This window comes from Sceloporus occidentalis, unplaced genomic scaffold (genome assembly GCF_023333645.1).
Source record: "Sceloporus occidentalis isolate IW3139 unplaced genomic scaffold, rSceOcc1.0.p SCAF_9, whole genome shotgun sequence".
NCBI lineage: Eukaryota > Metazoa > Chordata > Lepidosauria > Squamata > Phrynosomatidae > Sceloporus > Sceloporus occidentalis.
Genome location: NW_028316989.1, coordinates 40,727,745 through 40,743,100, shown reverse-complemented (window position 1 = coordinate 40,743,100; position 15,356 = coordinate 40,727,745). Strand labels below are relative to the sequence as shown.

General features: G+C 39.9%; 1 protein-coding gene across 1 annotated transcript in view; it reads right to left on the bottom strand.

Moving 5' to 3' along the window:
- Nucleotides 1–15,356, bottom strand: part of ADAMTSL3 (ADAMTS like 3) — a 160,354-nt gene that overhangs the window by 114,199 nt on the left and 30,799 nt on the right. The window contains exons 3-4 of the mRNA XM_089538311.1: nt 6,779–6,906; nt 5,385–5,430 (exon numbers count right to left, since the gene is read on the bottom strand). Of these exons, the coding sequence (XP_089394437.1) occupies nt 5,385–5,430; nt 6,779–6,906 (174 nt within the window). The remainder of the gene's footprint in view (nt 1–5,384; nt 5,431–6,778; nt 6,907–15,356) is intronic.

Below are 15,356 nucleotides of genomic sequence, written 5' to 3'. Positions count from 1 at the left end.
GATGGAAAGGAGACAACAGACTGAAAAAACAGAGGGCTGCCCTGCAAGTGTTGCTTCTAGAGTACATTGTGGACCCTGTTGCATGGGGCTAAAACAGCGGCTTACCTTTCCGAAATTCAGTGCTAATTCTGGAGGCAGCTGGGTCCTATCACACAGAAATCGCCACCGAATCATCATCAGGGTCTGTCCCAGATGCAGCCCGAGTCGTCTAAGCTCCTTCCATGGTCCCTTTTCAAAAATGGAGGCTTCTGACTTCTAAAAATGGCCTGCTGAAGCAGCTTTGCCAACCTAGGCTTCATTAAGATGGACTTGGGTGGCGATTTGGCAGTGATTTCTGTGTGATAGGACCTGGCTGCCTCCTAAATTAGCACTGAATTCAGGAAAGGTAAGTTGCTGTTTTAACCCCATGCAATAGGGTCTTGTGTAAGCCACTGAGGGGGACAGTAGAAGAGAACGTATCTTGCATGCAGTTATCTCAGGTTCAGTTTCTGATATTAGCAGGGAAGTTTGGGAAAGACTCCATTTGAAATCTGTTACCAGTAAGCAAGTGTAGACAACGGTAAGCTAGATGAAGCAATAGTCTCACTCTGTACAAGGCAGATTCCTATGTTGTAACTGGAATCCTGGCTAAGGATTGGTAGAGATAATCCATTGTATTACAAAGATTGCAGATTCAATCCCTGAAGTGGGCAAGGTCAGGTTACAGATGAGACCCATGCTGTATATGCAAGAAAGAATGTGTTGATGAACACAATGGTTTTGTACACTGCCACAATTTCTGCTGGAGAGCTTGAGCCACGCCAAATTTAAATGTAATTCACAGATGTCCATGCAAGATGAAGTGGGACAAGACAGGTGGGTTTTACTTGCGAAAGAGGGAGCAATTAGGAATAACATCCGATATCTTTTTTTTTTTTTGGGGGGGGGGGGGGGTTGTGCTTTGGACTCTGCTCACCGCATGACTTGTTCCACTGCCTTATGCCAACAGTTTCCTCTATTATACAGCTCAGGCATTATAAAATCCATCCAAGGAAGGGGGTAGGAGAGGATTGCAGCAGTTGAAGGTCTTTTTTTACAAGCCTCATGTTGTCTTGCTGGAGAAGCCAGTTGGCATCAACCAGTTTCATAAAAATGGGCGAGGAGCTGGGTTGTTTTATGGGAGATTAAAATGATTCAGTACATCCACTAAGCCGAACCTCCCCTTGAAGGGTGTAACTCTCATATTTTAGAACAGTATACCACCATGAGTCCAGAAAGCACAGATTATATCTACAAGCAGGACTACATATATATCATGATTTCATCTGATCAATAATATCTTATGGTTCCATTATTTAAGATTGTTTTAGCAGGTTTTAAATTGTCTGGTTGTTCATTAATAATCTATTTAATATGTTTTAATATATTGCTGTTGCTTGTTGTTTTAAATGAATGTGATTGTAAAGCAACCTGAGATCTTCAGATATGGAGTGGGATATAAATAGTTTAATAAATAAATAAACTTGGAAACATTTTTGGGCTACACTTCTTGAAACTTCAGTCAGAATAGGAACAAGGGAGAGGGGAACACTGGGAGCTGCTATCCAAAAAGTAACTTTTACAATTCTGCATGATTCCATGAGGGTGCATATTAGCACATCCTGCATACCCTGCACTGTGTTTTGGGGTCCCCATATTTTAATATCTCATATCTGGAGATAGCATGTTTTTGAGATATCAATGACCTTTCATGAACACTAGGTCAGGTTCTCAGGAGGAAAAGAGCATGTCCTGAGGCATGTGCACATCCAGGTAATCGGACAATTAATTAATGGGAGTACTAATTGCTCCTTCCTTCCCCAAGTAGAGATAATCCATTGCATTACAAAGGTAATCTGCATTTCCGTTTGCAACTTGAGACAAAGGATCTCCTTGCACTCAAAGCAGTAGGCCAACTTCTCTGCCTACACCCCTTGTGTTCCCAGCCAAGCTTCCCTGTCCATCCATCCTGGGGATATCCTGAACCAATCACTGTTTTGCCACACTAAAATTAAAGCCATCATCCAGTCCAGAATCCTAGAGGACCTGGTGAATAAAAGATATCGAACTTCTTCACACGGGAGGGAAGCATCATTAAATTGTAATTAAATCATGCTAATCATGCAATCAGGGGGAGAAATTATCACACCTCTGCGCGCTTGTCCCATTTGTGTCCTGTGCATAAACAGTAATGGATGTGTCATTGATTAATCACGGAAACTCTCATTATTGACCATTAGTGTCAATGAATGTCCATTACTGCTTACACATGGGACACAAATGGGAGAAGCACGCAGGGATGTGATGATCTTCCCCACAATCATGCTATTAGCATGATTTAATCACAATTTAATGACGCTTCCCTCTCTGATATCTGACATCTTTCATTCATCAGGTCTTCAACATTAACTTAATTGCAGCTAACAGCAACAAAACTTTGGGCTCACCTGAGATATTTTGCTGCCTGAGGTAAAGAAACAAATGCTCTTTCCCAAGTCAAGGTCAATCATCCAGATATTCTGACCCTTGGGACAGAAAATCCCTCAAGTTGCTCTCCCCTTTTCATGAGATAAAAATAAAATATCAACATATTAAATAATGATTTTTCTATCCTTTCACAACACTCAGATCTATTGCGTAAACAGGTGCTTCATGTTGCCCAGTGCGGTGGCCCTGAGAAAACTTACATGACAATAATGGACAACTCCTTGGTTTGGGATTTTCTCCTCCTCCTAACTTCCTGGAAAGCTCCATGACTCCTGATACCTCCCTAACATCTTAATGGCTCTACTTGGCATTATATCTTGTTTCCTATCTTGCTGAGACTTCTTCTCTTGGCTTGCAGTCCTCTCCTAGCTATAGTGCAATCTTATTTCTCAGGCTTCAATCCAGGACACATTCCTTATTCTGACGCTGAATTAATTCTTGGCCCAAATTGTGATTCTGATTCTCTGCACATCTTGGCTCTAGATTACTCAACAACAACATAAAGCAACAAAGCACTTTACCAATATAATATACGCACAAAACGTTTTTTAGAAATCGGGGGGAAAGATATGGAAGATAATGCACAGAGCCCCTAACAGACAGTTTTGCACTGGACAAGAAAAATACTGAAGGCAATTTATTTTACGAACTGCTCTATTCAAAGACACACAGATCATTTCCAGATCTTTGACAAAAGATATAACTGTTGCATCGTAAGAATGGAAGTTTTGCTCCAAAATGAGTAGCTAAGTGCGTGTATTCCCTAAAACCTCTCACACAAATGTGGAAAGGCACTCGAAACAATGATATAAGACTCAGATAGAAGAGGTTGTAAAAAGTAAAGGAAAAACATAAGAATATATTTGAATATGAACGTATCATGGGAGTTAATCCCCTTGAATGCATAAGAAATTGTATGAAAAGCCACTGGCTGAAAGAAATCAGTGACCTAGACTCCAATGCTTCACTGGCAAAATATAACCTCTTTCTCCCTTCTATAGCACCTATCACAGCTAAGCCATTAGCGGTCACTGTGTGGGAACTATGCGCTGGAAACCAGCCCATGCAAGGTGGCAGAGCCAAAAGATACTAGAAGCCAAAACAAGCTACAGTCAGCAAAGTTTATTATTGCCCAAGTAACACAGCAGCTTGAATAAAACAACTTTTACAACTTTTCCATGTCTGAGGTCTAGAACGGAGGGGGAATCGCTCATGAGTAAGCATGGAAAAGACATTCTGCCTGGTATTTGCGGAGAGGCTGGGATCACACACTGTCAGGATTGAATTAATTCTGCCATGATTCTGTCCTGATTGACATTCTGTCATGATTCTGTGCTTATTGATAAGATGCCATGATTCTGTCCTGCCTAATATGTTATGTGTCATATAATAATAGGCCATGGATCAAACTTGTGCTGTGCTTAATATAGCGATATAGTGGTAAGAACAGCCTTTGTACACATTACAAAAACATATTACAACTATGTGATATGCTTTTTGTATTTGATTGACCAGAGTGGTGTAGTGGTTTGAGCATTGAACTAGGACTAGAGACCAGGGTTCAAATCCCGGTTTGGCCATGGAAGTCACACTCTCTCAGCCTCAGAGGATGGCAATGGCAACCTCCCTCTGAAGAAATTTGCCAAGAAACCCTCATGATAGTTTGCCTTAAGGTTGTCATATAAGTTGGCAACCACTTGAAGACACACAGCAACAACAAATTTGACTGATATCTTTGGTTGCTTATAACTGTTGTACTTTATGATTTAATATTCTTACAAAGTATGGTATTTGAGATCTGAAGTGTAATTCACACAAAGGGGGCATGTTTGTGAGACACCTGGTCCAAAAACAGATACAAGTCGGTATTCTTAAGGCTATATAAGAATGATCAATGATATATAATAGAGAAATTGCTAAGGGTTTTATATATTAGAAATAAACAAATTTAATATTATAATGTGTTTGCCATTCCAGTGCAGGGGTGATAAAAAGACTGTTCAGCAGATTGGCCTTTGAAAATGGCTTCTGTGGGAGCACTTGGTGCTAGTTAGCAACTAAGCTTATTACTTACTTGTTTAAGTACAGTAATAGCAAATAGCTTCTTAACTTGTTATCAGCTTGCTCTAATGGACACCGATGACTGGAGAATGTAGAGGAAAAACACGTTTGAAAGTAACCTTACTGTTTTGGAAATGGCTTAGCTGTATTATGAGAACCGAAAACTTTTGCCCACCAAATTTGGAAGAAGGGGCTATTCCTTTCAAATGCTTTCATTTGATGCATTTATTTGATTGATCTTTGTTTCTGTCCAAAGATGCCTTACTAGCCACATCTCTCTGACTTCGGAAATAAAGCTTTACTGTTCATCTACAGAAGACTAATTTATTGAGTTGGAGGAAGGAGTCAACTAGTTCTAACATGCATGCACATACACACATTACAGCAAGTGTTGGAGCTCAGGATCATCAGGTTTGAGGAAATATAACTTCAACCCAGTCCTAACACAAGATCATTTGTAGAAACATTGGTCTTGGCTGCTGGAAAGGCAGTAAAGCCTCTAACCAATTCCAGAAACTGCAGTCAACGTTGCTTCATCCCTAGTGACATGAGCATCATGAAAACAGCAACAGTGACTATCCACAAAGGAGAGAATTACTGTGTACTAATGACACTGGGGACCCACAGAAAGTCTGTGATCTATGCACTCCTCATTTAGGGTGCTCACATGCAAATCTGTGTGTTGCTGCTAGGCAAAAAGAAATAGTTACATCTCTACATTTTGGGCTTTTAAAAAACACCAAGGTAAGTGAGATTTCCACAGCTATTTAATTTGGCGACAAAAGAATAGTCAAACAAAAATGACAGATAAAACTCACGTTATTGCTGCAGGTTTTATATCGGATATTCCTGCCTTCACAGTTCCTGGAAGAAGAAAAAACCCAAGTTTTGAACAACAGAAGTAACATTAAAAGAATATATTTTCCCATAAATTATTATTTTGAATAGTGGACATGTCACTCATATATAATTCTGTTTGGATGATGAAGAGTTTAGCATGACAGTCTGATGGAGCAGTTACAGCTCTTCATGTCAGCCTCACCTCTATGTATTGTCCCAACCTACCAAGATGTTTCTGAACTATTACGCACAATGTGTTACAATTTTCTTCAACAAATGACTTATACAATGAATAACAAGAGTCCTTTAAATCACTATGTATGTAAACACATTTAGGTTGTGCATATGATATTGTACAGTGCGCCTGCATTATACGCAGGCGCACTATATGCGACTTTGAGCATATGTGCTCAAGCCGCGCAAGGGACGGCGCGCCCCATTTGGATGAATGGCGTGCACGCCCGTGGCATGCATGCACGCCGCTGCACCACCACACTGCTGCATGCACGAGCCCCATTCACTTGAATGGGGTTCGAGCATAGGCGGAATTCACCTTATGCGGGGGGGTGGTGGGTGGGTTCAGAACAGATCCCCCATGTAAGGCGAGGTTCCACTGTAATTTGAAGGTGTAATTTTAATCTTGCTAGTTGTTTATGTCACAACTATTAACATTACATTCAGTGGTATAGGGGAACTACAATTTACGAGTAACATACTGCAACAAAGCATTACTAAGGATTCTCTATATTGTGAAATGGGAGGAGGTCAATGGGAGGGTGACACCACGAATTACCGCACTGGGTGACACCAATCCTGGTGACGCCACTGGTAATTTCATATCACAAGTCTCCATTTGTTGTTGTTACTTGTGTACCTTGAAGTTCCATATGTCTCCATACCCACTAACATTTCACAAATGAAAACTGAGATATGTGAGGCCAAGCAACATCAGAGTGGGGTCAAGACAGCAAAAGTTATTAATGAGGAAGAACTAGGGATTAAATCTTCACTAAGTTTCTTCTTAAAGACAGTGATGAGTAATTTCAGCAGCTGTGTTTTTTTGCTGGTTTTAATGTTGTAGATAGTTTTATGATATTGTTTAACTTTTGTATTTGGTATAATTTTAGCTATGTTTCTTCTAACAGTTGTAAGCTACCTTGGGTCCCATACTGGGGGAAAGGAGGAGGAAGAAAAGGAAGAAGAAGAAGTTGTTTAAATATTACAATTTCATTGCATTTTATATTTGTGCCTATCTTTTATCTCATTTTGCCCCAATTCAGATGGGATAGAAAACAAACAAACAAACAAATAACATAGCTTCTGAACAATGCCCCAGTTTTGCATTGTTCAGGTTCTCAAGTGAATGACCAACCTGCCATTTAAACACCTCCGCAGAGAATAGGATGCACCTCCTCCACAAGTACGAGAGCAATCACTCCAAGCTCCCCAAGCATCCCAGCCACCTTCTTTATCTTCATCTGACTGAGTAACTTTTGAAGTCTGGAAAGATGGCATAAAGAAAAGTAACTCATTAGACCAGCAAAGCTGCATATTTTTCATTTACCTATTTATCACAGGAGAGTCTGAACCAATTGAATCAATTTGCCCAAAATATATCTCTGCTCTGAAAAAAGATCATTTCCAAATGCCTCCCTGCCGCTTTTCCCAGTAACATCATATTCATCTCCTCTGGGGATTCTAAAACCAGTTATGACTATCTGAGCTTTAAAAACTCTTTCCTGCACCAATCTATAAAATGAGATAAGGTAAATATCTCACTTGAAAGGCTACATTTGGTAAAAACACAAGGCATCAGAACACCAGAGTGGTGTAATGGTTTGGATGCTGGACTATGACTCTCGAGAGCAGGATTTGAATCCCAGCTTTGCCATGAAAGCCCACTGGGTGATCATGAACAAGTCACTCTCTGAGCCTCAGAGGAAGGCAAAGGCAAACCGCCTCTAAAGAAACATGCCAAGAAAATCCCACAATTGGTTCACCTTAGGGTTGTCATAAGTCAGAAACAACTAGAAGGTATACAACAACATCAGACCAAATAATGTTTTCCAGATCTGCTTTGAGTGAGGGTGGACCCCTCTCTGTTTTTAACATTTCTCCAAGCACACATTTTAACACACGGGAGTAGTAGTCCAACCAGATAAATGTTTCCAGTAGTAGTCCAACTAGATAAATGTTTCACTTGTGTTTCCTAGACTTTCCCCCCAAATCTGGTAATCTAAAAATATGCTTTTGCAGGCTAGGAACCTTGGCTCTACAATACACTTGTGTTTCCTAGACTTCTGCCTCAAATCTGGTAACCTGAAAATGCATTAGTACTGGCCCACCTAATTCGATATTACCAGTAAACCTTTCTTTAAAAAAGCAATAACTACTTTTCCATAGCACGTCGCACTGGTTTGAAGCACAGCCATGGCAAACTTTACTGGATACCTTAATTTTGCTTTTACAAAATAAAGTATATTGACAAAGAGATTTGATCTTGGCCTTAAGTGGCTTGGATTAAGTGGTACTGATGCTGTGAGATGTAGCTGCACATAAAGAACACCTAATCATGTGTATTTTCCATAAGATTATATTTCTGGCCCTTACGGCTTTTATATAGGTAGCAGGATGTTAGTCCTGTTAGATGCATAAACATTGGGCTAAATGGAGTTCTTCATAGTGATAATATTATGCACATCAGCACTATCTTGACCCCACCTCCAAAAGATGCAAAATACATCTATGTAGCCGAGAAAGCTTTGGATTTGTACTTATCAAACAGAGCAGCTTGGAGATTTTTTTTGTAAATTCCTGAATATTTATATCTTGCTACTCACTTCATCACAGAAGCATTCAGCATAGCTAGCAAAACATTAAACTAAACTCACATCACTAAAAAATAGAAATCGGTAAAATATTAAAACCGAGGGACTTCATAGCACAATGGAAAAGGCCCCCATGAACTCCATCTGTTGTTGTTATGTGCTCCAAGTCAGCACTAACTTATGGTGACTCTATCCAAGGGTTTTCTTGGCAAGATTTATCTAGAGGTTTGCTACTGCCTTCCTGTGGATTTCCATGGAGGATCATTTATTTGAAACCTAGGCTGCATCAGCACTGCAGAAATAATGCTGTCTGACACTTTTTTAACTGCCATGGTTTCATCCTATGGAGTCCTAGAATTTGTAGGTTGATTCTTCAAGGGGATATCTCAAATGGAAAAAAGAGCAGGTCACCTTGTTTTCACTCCAAAATTGATCCAGCCTGACACCCAAACCACCTCTCAAAAGGTTGTGACAATATAATATATCCACATATTGAGTGGCATTCCATGTCACAGTATGACTACACCAGAACCTGCATAGACTCATAGAGTTGGAAGAGACCGCAAGGGCCATCCAGTCCAACCCCATTCTGCCGTGCAGGAAATCTCAATCAAAGCATCCCTGACAGATGGCCATCCAGCCTCTGTTTAAAGACCTCATACAGGGAAGGCTTCAAAAGGAAGACTGCCCAATGTCTCAGCTAGCACAGTTCACAAGACTCCCACTTCTAATGTCCCTGCTTGGCCACTATATCACGAAATAGACATTAAGGGGCACTGGAATTGTTGTCCATGAGGAAAGTGATGGTTGACCAACTCCCTAGGATGAATATGCATTGCCAACCACTTAAGATGGTAGTCCTTTGTCTCATTCCTCCTAGAGGAGTTCTCATTATTTCAGAGCCCATACTTTTGCATTATATCAACAGGGCAGTAGTTCTCAAAAAAATGTGCTATCATGCTATAAAAATATACTCACTCGTGATTAATGATTATGCAAATAAAATTATATTCAGTTTGTTGTTTTTTGTTGTTGAGTGCCTTTAAGCTGTTTATGGTGACCTTAAAGTGAGCCTATCATGGAGTTTGTTCAGAGGAGGTTTGCCTTTGCCTTCCCTTGAGGCTAAGAGCATGTGACTTGCCCAAGTTCACCCAGTGGATTTCATGGCCAAGCTGGGAATGGAACTCTGGTCTCCAGAATCGCAGTCCAATACTCAAACCATTATATTTGTACAAAAGAACTGGATTTAACAAAAGAAACATATCCTAACACAAAGAAAATTAGAACTAGAACAGCAGGCATAGATAGATACAAAGAAACTGAGACTTACAGAAGTTGTAAAACTTTCATAGAATCATAGAATCATAGAGTTGGAAGAGACTGCAAGGGCCATCCAGTCCAACCCCCTGCCATGCAGGAAATCCAAATCAAAGCATCCCTGTCTGCAGACTAAAGTTTCTGCTATAATACACAAAGCCTTCCTCATCTACAAATCAGAGACTTTTTCCATGAAAAACCTTGCAGAGCTGCAAATAGAATCCATTTCAGTGCAAACTTTAACTGAGCATTAAAGGGTCTCTTATCTCCATTTTCCTATGGTCAAATATCTCAATCAATCACCACAATCAGAAAGCATGAGCCATGACACTGATCCCAGTTGAATATTATTAGTGAATATAGCCTGGCCGAACATAAATCAAAGATCAGTGTCCCACTATTCCTTGCACACTGCTAAGGCACCTGCCTACCCATTTGCACTGGAAACAGGTCAAAAATACATATATCTTTTTGAAAGTAACCAATGGAGTGTGACTCCAGTTTTGATCAGCTGAAACTGTACCTCAAATATCAAAAGTTTGGGAAATGTGGACTTAAACCAACAAAAGCCTTAAAAAAGCAAATTAGCAAGCAATTCTTAAGCACAGTCCCTAAACAAAACATTACTCTTCTGTGCTTGCTTGTAATTTCTCCCTGATTTAATTCCTTACTATGAACCTCCAGATCTTTCCCAATTCAAGTCATGCCCACTTTGCTGATTTTCCCTCCCCTTATTTGAATTTGGTTTCACAGCATAGGCAAATATAATATGTAGATTTGATGAAAGCTGACAGCTAGTAAATCAAATATTATTTTGCTAGTAAATTACCAGGCCAGTTCAAACTACTTTTAACTCTTTTCCCATGGGACAAATGATTTGGACTGGCTGGAGTTTAAGTCAACAGTGTGGGTACTGGTTCAGTCAAATGATTACAAAGAAAGGCTTGCAAGCATAAATGAGAGCTTTGATCGTCCTCTAAGTCAAATTAGGTTTTTGGAACTAGATGCCTTTCAGAACTATTGGTTCTTATCTACTGAGAACATAATCTCTGAACAACTGTATATTGTTTAGAAGGTTCTACTAACATTCAATCTGGTGATTGTCAACACACACTTACGAGGGAGTAAGACTCTTTGAATTCAGTGTATTTCTGAGTAAGTGTGTAAACTATATGAGATAAACAACTGGGATCCCTTCCTGATGTTTTAGATTGCAACTCCCATACAATCCAGCCAGCAATGGACATGGGTGGGAGTCATGTGGCTATTCAGATGTAGTTAGTTTACAAGTCCCAGAACTCCTAGCCAGCATAACCATACTGGAAACTACAGTCTAACAGTTCTGGAGAATTGCATGTTTCTCATCCCTTATTCCAAAACATTGAGAGTATCAAGTTTTTAAAAAAATCTCCGAGCTGTAAAACAGTGGTGCCGGTTTTATGAACTGCACAAAGACAGCACATTTCACACAACCATCTTGTTCCTCTTTTGGAAACTACGGAAGCATGAGAAAAGATTTCTTGCCCATATGAAAGAAAGTACCAGATATTTGATACTGGAAGCTAAGCAGGCTCAGCAAACTCCAGTTGTTTATACATACACATCTCATGTGCTTTGCCTTCCCTTGCCATCGCTCGTACTCAGAAGCCCCCCATCATTGCATCTGAAGCAGAAACGGGTCATCTGTCCATATGGGTGCAGCCAGGAGCACTGTTTCTGCATCAGATATGGAAATGGAGGGCTTCTCATTGATGGTATGGCAAGATAAGGAGTGTGCACCGGTAACGGATCCTGGGACAGCAAAGGGACGGGTGTGTAAATACCTGTCCATCCCTGTGTTGACCAGAGATCATGTCCCTGTGGTATCTCCATATTATTCTGAAAGGTTTCTCCAAGGCTCTAAAGCAGAATATGGTGTAGAAAGAGGCTTCAAGGTGAATTGTCAAAAATCACTTCCCTCAACATACCATTGGATCAAGGAGCCTTCTATCAGCAGAGGATACACTAGATACATGTATGTAGAATGTTTTTAATGTTGTAAGCCGCTTTGATTGTTTTATTACAAACAGTGGGGTATAAATGAAAGTTTTATTGTTTATTATTATTTTTATGCTATACTGGCCCATCTGCCCAGCACAATAATGTATGTTATCTTGTAGATTTGCCCTAAACTGCCGACTGGACTAGCTCCTTCATGTGAGTAAACGGTCACTAAGGCACAAAGGGAGAATTCACAGACTGACAATCCCTGCTTGCTTGAGTTCCAGTCTAGTACCACATCATGAATATCCTAACCATAGCTTGTAAGCTTATTGCACAGCACTTGGAGGAAAGGGAACAGAACGGAACTGAAGGGAATGGAACAGAACAGGGGAAATCATTTGTTACCACATGGGAGAACGCCACCGATGTCGCCAGGAGTCCCCAATTTTGAACCGTTCTTCAAAATCAGATGCCATGGAGGCACCATGATTTATAGATTCAAGTTGTTCAATAAAAGACTCCAGGTCCCCGCAAAAATGGCCAGAACTGTAATTTGAACTCTTAGGTGGAATGTAAATATTTATCAAGCAGATGTTATTCTTAATATTTGAATTCCTTATGTTAATACATTGAAAATTAGGGTTGGCTACAGCTGCCATGGAACAGCTGGGGAATGGCTTGGGGGACTCCCAGCGGCATCGACAGCGTTCTCCCATGTGGTAACACACGGTTTCCTTCTGTACCATTCCCTTCCATTCTGTTCCTGTTCCTCGAAGTGCCGTGCGATAGGCTTTTTGGAAAAGTTCCTTTTTGGACCACAATTCAAAGAATTGCCCATCTGGCTATGCTATCTGGGAGCTTCAAGGAGCTGTAGTGGGAGGAAAAATTAATGCTTCCAATCTCTGGCTGTGACATATTGGAGTGACTAACTGCAGTCCAAAACACACTGCAGAAATAATCCAGTTTGAGACTGCTTTAACTGTCTTGGCTCAGTGCTAGGAAATCCTGGGAATTGTAGTTTACTGTGGCACCAGAGCTCTCTGATAGAGAAGGCTAAATGTCTCGCAAAACTACAATTCCCAGAATTTCCTAGCATTGAGCCAGGATAGTTAAAGTGGTCTCAAACTGGATTATTTCTACTGACCTAAAACTAAACTGGGATGACAGAAGGGTAGAACCACCTTTCCTGGTTCTTGCTGCACAGCCACAAGTACCTATGAATGTTAAAAGAAAAAGAGAAAGAGAAAGTCAAACTCAGTGAGTTTCTTTCCTTCCATTTCTCTGATATTCTCATTCCTTGCCTCATCTCCACATCTCACTAGAGCATGGAAAGACATGGTTTCACTGATAGTCAATCCCATTCTTCACTCCAAGACTAGTTAATGCACCATGTTCATATCCCATATAAAGTCTTACGGCAAAATGCCTAGAATTCTGGATTGCTTATGCCCACTACAATAAATACATCACAGTTTATTACTATTTATAGAGTGCATGGTACTTCACAGAGAAGAAGTTGACAGGTCCTGGCCCCAAGGAGTTTATTACCTAATACTCAACACATATGAGAAAAAAGAGGAAGATAAAAGCAGGGAAACAGAAGGGAATTTAATTCAGGTATAAGTACATGCATAGCTATAATAGGTGATGAAGACTAAGATGTTCTGCCAAAGGCTCCATGGAACAGAATCAAAGGACAGCAATGGTGCCATTATGAGCCGACCATCAAGGGACATTTTCATTCCAATAAGAGAGGTCTGTTAAATTAAAAGTTCAAAATACTGTCTAAGCATTTGCAACCAAAGAATTTCATTATCAGATATTAAATAAAATAAGGGACATTTTTTTTGTTTACTAAAAATATCTGTGTATTAAAAGACTCTAAAAATGAGTGCCCAACTGATCCAAATTTTCAAAAGAAAAATTTCCATGATTTGAATGGGCAACATATAAAAGTACTAAAAATATTCTTGGCAGCTAATTCACTTGGCCAGAATTTACAACTAGCAAAAAAAAAAAAAACTTATTCCATGATAGGATGTCCATATGAATTTTTCTGCAGCAGAAAGTTACCATTTCTTTTTATAATTTTCGGATAGTCCCCTGGTTTCTTGTAAATTAAAGATTTTTTTCTCTCTATCTACAAATGATGACATAGCAGTACAATGATTATAGCACAAGTACTGCAATAAATCAGCCTATAAAGTTGGATTTTGCAGATTAATTTTAGTTCTGGATTAATTAGATTCCTTTTAAGCAAAATTAAAAGCAGGCAAAGACTGGTCCATTAAAAGACAATGGAATTTATCAGACAAGGGGAATTGGAAGTATAATCTGATGGCAATCTGAAAGCAATCATGGGGTTTAACATTATTGTGTGATAACCCACTACACTCAAATTCGGGCAATTGGGAAGTCAGTCCGAACACAATCATGTGGTTTCACGTTATTGCGTGATAGACTGCCACATGCAAATTTGGGCAATGGCATGCTATTTTGGGGCAATAGGAAGTCAGTTTGAATGCAATGAGCATTCACATAATTGTGCGAAACTAGAGACTTTAAGTGAATGCATTCTGGCCCCACTTTCTTTTCATTTGAATTTAAGAGAAATTCCTCCCATCTGATAAACTTCAATGGTTCAACTGGTTGTTAAAACCACTAAAACCGATGGGTCACTGTAGAGATAACGCCAAATGCCATGATACATGAAACTACTTATCCAGCTGTTCAAAGAGTATTCGCCTCTTCTCACAAGCAGCTGATTGCTTAAAGTAACAAGGCCTGATTCTCTGAACAAAAATGGAAACTATTATGAGTGATCTGAAACTAACTGCTACTTGGAGTTTCTTTTTTAAAAACTAGAAATCTTCCAACTTCTTAATTTTTTACTTTTGTTTTGTTTTGCTTTGTCTTGTTTGAAACTTTGTTTTTACAGTTAATATAAGAACAATAAAATACAACTCCTTCTCCTACCCTACAAATAGTGGTGGTTTTGTGCCTGAAGTTTGATTCCAATTTATGGGAACCCTACCATAGGGTTTTCTTCGCAAGGGTTGCAATTGCCTTGTTTTTAGGCTGAGAGAATATGACTTGCCCAAGGTTTTCCATAACATCAAAAATCCACCCAACAGTGAGAACCTTTATTTGGCCAACCCAAATGCCACAATATACATGTTGCAAGTTTTCAAAGCGCCACTGGCTTCTTCATCAGGCAAGGTGTTAAAAACCATACAGAGGGAATAAAAATTAAATACGTTAGTCACAGGCTTGCATTTTGCTGTTTTTGTTCTCAGTTCAGATAGTACGGAGGGGTATTTCTTGCCGGTTGACACCTCCTCCTCCTGACCATGTGGCTACTGGGAAATTCTCAAAGTCCAGGAAATTTAATATCCATTTGCAACACAAACAGATACTTCTTTTGCAACCCAGTATGTCGCCATCCTTTGTGAGGCTACGGGCCCCTTTGTTAGGCACAGGACACTGGATTTCTCAAGAAGCATGTGAACTGTGAACTGAGTCGCAGTTCTTTCCCACCCATTCATATTTATTTGTTGTATTTATTTCTATCCCACCATTTCCCCAAACTGAGACTCAAAGCTGATAAGGTCCCTAGGAATCACATAGGTGAGTAATGACAGGATCACCTCCTCAGCATCTATGAGTAGTGTCAGGATAAGTTCTCCCTCAAAGGACCTTTAGAGTTAGCAAGTGAAATGAGGTGTCAAGCCCAGCTATGCAGCTGATCAGATCAGGAATGGAGCTGTTTCACATCCAGCTGTTTAGCAGTTTGCTTGAGATCTCCAAGGTAATGGGGAAGGC